The sequence below is a fragment of the Volvox carteri genome, assembly GCF_000143455.1.
Source record: "Volvox carteri f. nagariensis unplaced genomic scaffold VOLCAscaffold_108, whole genome shotgun sequence".
In the NCBI taxonomy this organism is placed as follows: Eukaryota; Viridiplantae; Chlorophyta; class Chlorophyceae; order Chlamydomonadales; family Volvocaceae; genus Volvox; species Volvox carteri.
Genome location: NW_003307651.1, coordinates 7,618 through 10,766, shown reverse-complemented (window position 1 = coordinate 10,766; position 3,149 = coordinate 7,618). Strand labels below are relative to the sequence as shown.

Below are 3,149 nucleotides of genomic sequence, written 5' to 3'. Positions count from 1 at the left end.
CAGGGCGGGGTGTGGGAGGGGGAGGGGGAAAGACGAACCACACGCGATTGAAGCTGCTGCCAGGGCAAGATAGTAGCAACCGAAAGAACTGACCGAAAGGCGTCCGTGGCGACTGTGACGACTGTAACCTCGGGATGACGACTGTAACCTCGGGATGAAGAATTGACGTAGATGTTGGAAGTCCTACCTACCTAAGCCGCCAGAAATATTATAGCCAGACCGTAAACTAGTAGGTGTAGAAGAAGTAGTAAAGGCGGCGAGAAAAAAATGCTGACGTAAAAGTGGCGTAAAGTTGCTGGCTGGGAGAGAAAGCTGCATTGCTGATACTGAAAGGCTGCCGGTATGCAAGTGTTCCTCCCAACCCCCCAAAAAAACTAGAACGCGCGACTGACCCGACCGACCCAAACTAAACTATTCCGGCTAGCCTACCGACGCCAACGCGAAATACCAAAGAAGCTCGAACCACCTTTTGGACTCACCTGGCCAGGCCGCCGAAGTAGTGGCAAAAGACACATGCAAAAACAAAAGGGTAACAAAGAGGTGAGGCGGGTGCGATAAAGGACAGGGGGACATGCAAATGCTGCTGAGGAATACTAGTAGCTGGCTGGCTGATTTGAAATTTGAGGGGGAGGGGGAGGGGGAATTGGATTGCAAGGAACAAGTGATGGACTGTCGACGTCGGGAGGGGCGGGGGAACGACAGTCCGGGGGCGTCTTTAGGCGTAATATCGGACGGTGTTGGTGTGGGGGAAGGAAGTTAGAGCACGAGTGGCGGAGGGAACCCGGCAGAGGGCGGAGGGTGGGAGGATAGCCGTGAGACAGGCAAGGAAACAGTGGCCCGGACGTGAACTGAATGCAAATATCGCGGTTGCTTGGAAGGGAGGGGGCCGATGCTACGGCTGATGCTGATGCTGCTCGCGGCCCATTCACTGACTAGAAACCCACCTCCTCACGGTCTACCTGAGGACCCCGGGTGGGCGGCCGGGCCTTAGCGCTACTCCCCCCCCAATAACGTTGTCTGATCACCCCCCACATAGGCCCCTGGTCTGGTTGACTCCTCATGAAACCCCCTCCACCCTAGGCCCCTGCACCCTAGACCCCTCCACACCCCCCACTCCCCCACTCCACAGGTTCTCAACCAGACCGCCGCCTGGTGGTTCTCCGCCACCTCCCACATCGTCCCCTCCGCCCTGCTGACCCTGCCCGACCCCAACGTGGCGGTCATGAAGAAGTGCCGGGTCTTCCCAGTGGAGTTCGTTTGTCGTGGCTTCATGACGGGTGGGTGGTGGGTGGCTAGGGGGGTGGTGGGGTTGGCTAAGGGGGCTGGGGAGGGGGGTTGCTAGGGGGGTGGGGGGGGTTAGGGCAGCTGGAATTGACATGTGCATTCCACTTCTGGGCACGTCGGCACTTGGTCGGCACCTGGTACATCGGCATTTATACCAATATTGCTCCTAGGCGGCCCCTGACCGGGGGAGACGTCCGGAGGCCCCCGGCGGTGGTTTCTCTTTTTGCGTTTCCAACCCAAACCGTTTCCTAAACAGGCTCTACTGACACCAGTCTGTGGACCCACTACAAGGCGGGCGCCCGCCAGTACTGCGGCAACAGCTTCCCCGATGGCATGAGGAAGAACGACCGGCTGGTCGCCAACGTCATCACCCCCACCACCAAGGCCGAGGATCACGATGTGCCCATCAGTCCGAAGGAGATTGTGGAGCAGGGGCTCATGACGCAGGAGGAGTGGGACACCGTGGGTATTGGGGGGGAGAGAGGACGGGCGGGGACTTAGGTGTGTGTATGTATGTGCATGCGTGTGTGTGTGGTGGGAAGTTAGGAGATAAAAAAGGGCAAGGAGGATGAAGGTGCAGGAGGTGGTGAATGGGTGCTGGTCATATCCGTGTGTCTTTATGTTTGCCGTACGTTGGTGTCGTTGCATGATCTCTTTCACCTCCTTTTCCCCATCGTGAGCCCCCTAAAACCCTCTTAACCCCCTCTTAACCCCCTTAACCCAACAGGTGAGTGCTGCTGCTCTCCGCATCTTCCAGTTCGGCCAGGAGGAGGCGGCTCGGAGGGGGCTGCTGCTGGTGGATACCAAGTACGAGTTTGGAAAAGTGAGGAGGGGATGGATAGAGGGGATTTGCACGGGGAGCTGGTCGGAATGCATGCATGTATGTATGCGTGTAGTAAAGGACCGTACTAGACTCGCGGTTCCTTACCACATTAGCTGCTGCTGCTGCTGCTGCTGCTGCTGCAGACATGTCGTCAACTCTGACCCTTGTTGACGTGTTTTCATTACTCCGCCGCCTCACCCCTTGCTCCCTCTTTCCCCCCCCCCCCGCGCATCAGGACGCGGACGGCACCATCCGCATCATTGACGAGGTGCACACCCCGGACTCCTCCCGCTACTGGCTGGCGGACACGTATGCGGCCCGACATGCGGCGGGGCTGGAGCCGGAGAACATCGATAAGGAGTTCTTGCGCCTGTGGTTCCGACAGAGGTGAGGAGGGGCGCATGGAGAGGGGACAACGAGCTTGCAAGCCCAAGCAGCCCTGTATGTGGAGTCTGCGGCGAGGGGGTGGAAAGGCGGATTAGCTGGGGGCTTGAGGGTCGGCAGGCCGGGAGGTCATTGACCGCTGTGACGACTGCTGTAACTGTCACTGCAAATATGGGGGTGAGGTTGCCGTGAGGGAGTCACCTAACATATTGGGGTGGGAGGGAGGGTTATGCACGGGGGGCAGCAGGGTTTGAGACCCTGCATTTCCGTACCACGATCTCCTGTACGGTATCCTAGCGGTATCCTGACTGAGTCTGGCTTTTTCCACAGGTGTGATCCGTACAAGGATGCCGTACTTCCCGAAGCGCCTGCCGAGCTTGTGTGCGAGCTGAGCAAGCGTTACGTGTACCTGTACGAACGGATTACGGGGCAGCCCTTCCAAGTGCCTGATTTGGCAACCCCCGTCAACGAGCGCATCGTTGCCAACCTGCGCAAGGCGGGGTTGTGCTGAGCCAGGACTACCGCCACTTCGGCTCCGGAGAACGTGCCGACAGGCTTGGCACAGCGGGGGGGTTTGAGTTGGGGAGGGGGATTAAGGGGGAGGGGGTTGTTGGCTTATTGGGGCCCCAGGCGGTGGCGGTGGCGGCGTGATCAGTGG

At 59.0% G+C, this 3,149-nt stretch overlaps 1 protein-coding gene across 1 annotated transcript in view; it reads left to right on the top strand.

Moving 5' to 3' along the window:
• The window catches only part of VOLCADRAFT_100186 (uncharacterized protein), a gene marked incomplete at both ends in the record, with an annotated part of 5,460 nt that extends 2,458 nt beyond the window's left edge, over positions 1-3,002 (top strand). The window contains 5 exons of the mRNA XM_002958828.1: positions 1,130-1,277; positions 1,541-1,746; positions 2,012-2,107; positions 2,343-2,494; positions 2,822-3,002. Coding sequence (XP_002958874.1) covers positions 1,130-1,277; positions 1,541-1,746; positions 2,012-2,107; positions 2,343-2,494; positions 2,822-3,002 — 783 coding nt within the window. The remainder of the gene's footprint in view (positions 1-1,129; positions 1,278-1,540; positions 1,747-2,011; positions 2,108-2,342; positions 2,495-2,821) is intronic.
• Positions 3,003-3,149: the final 147 nt, after the last annotated feature.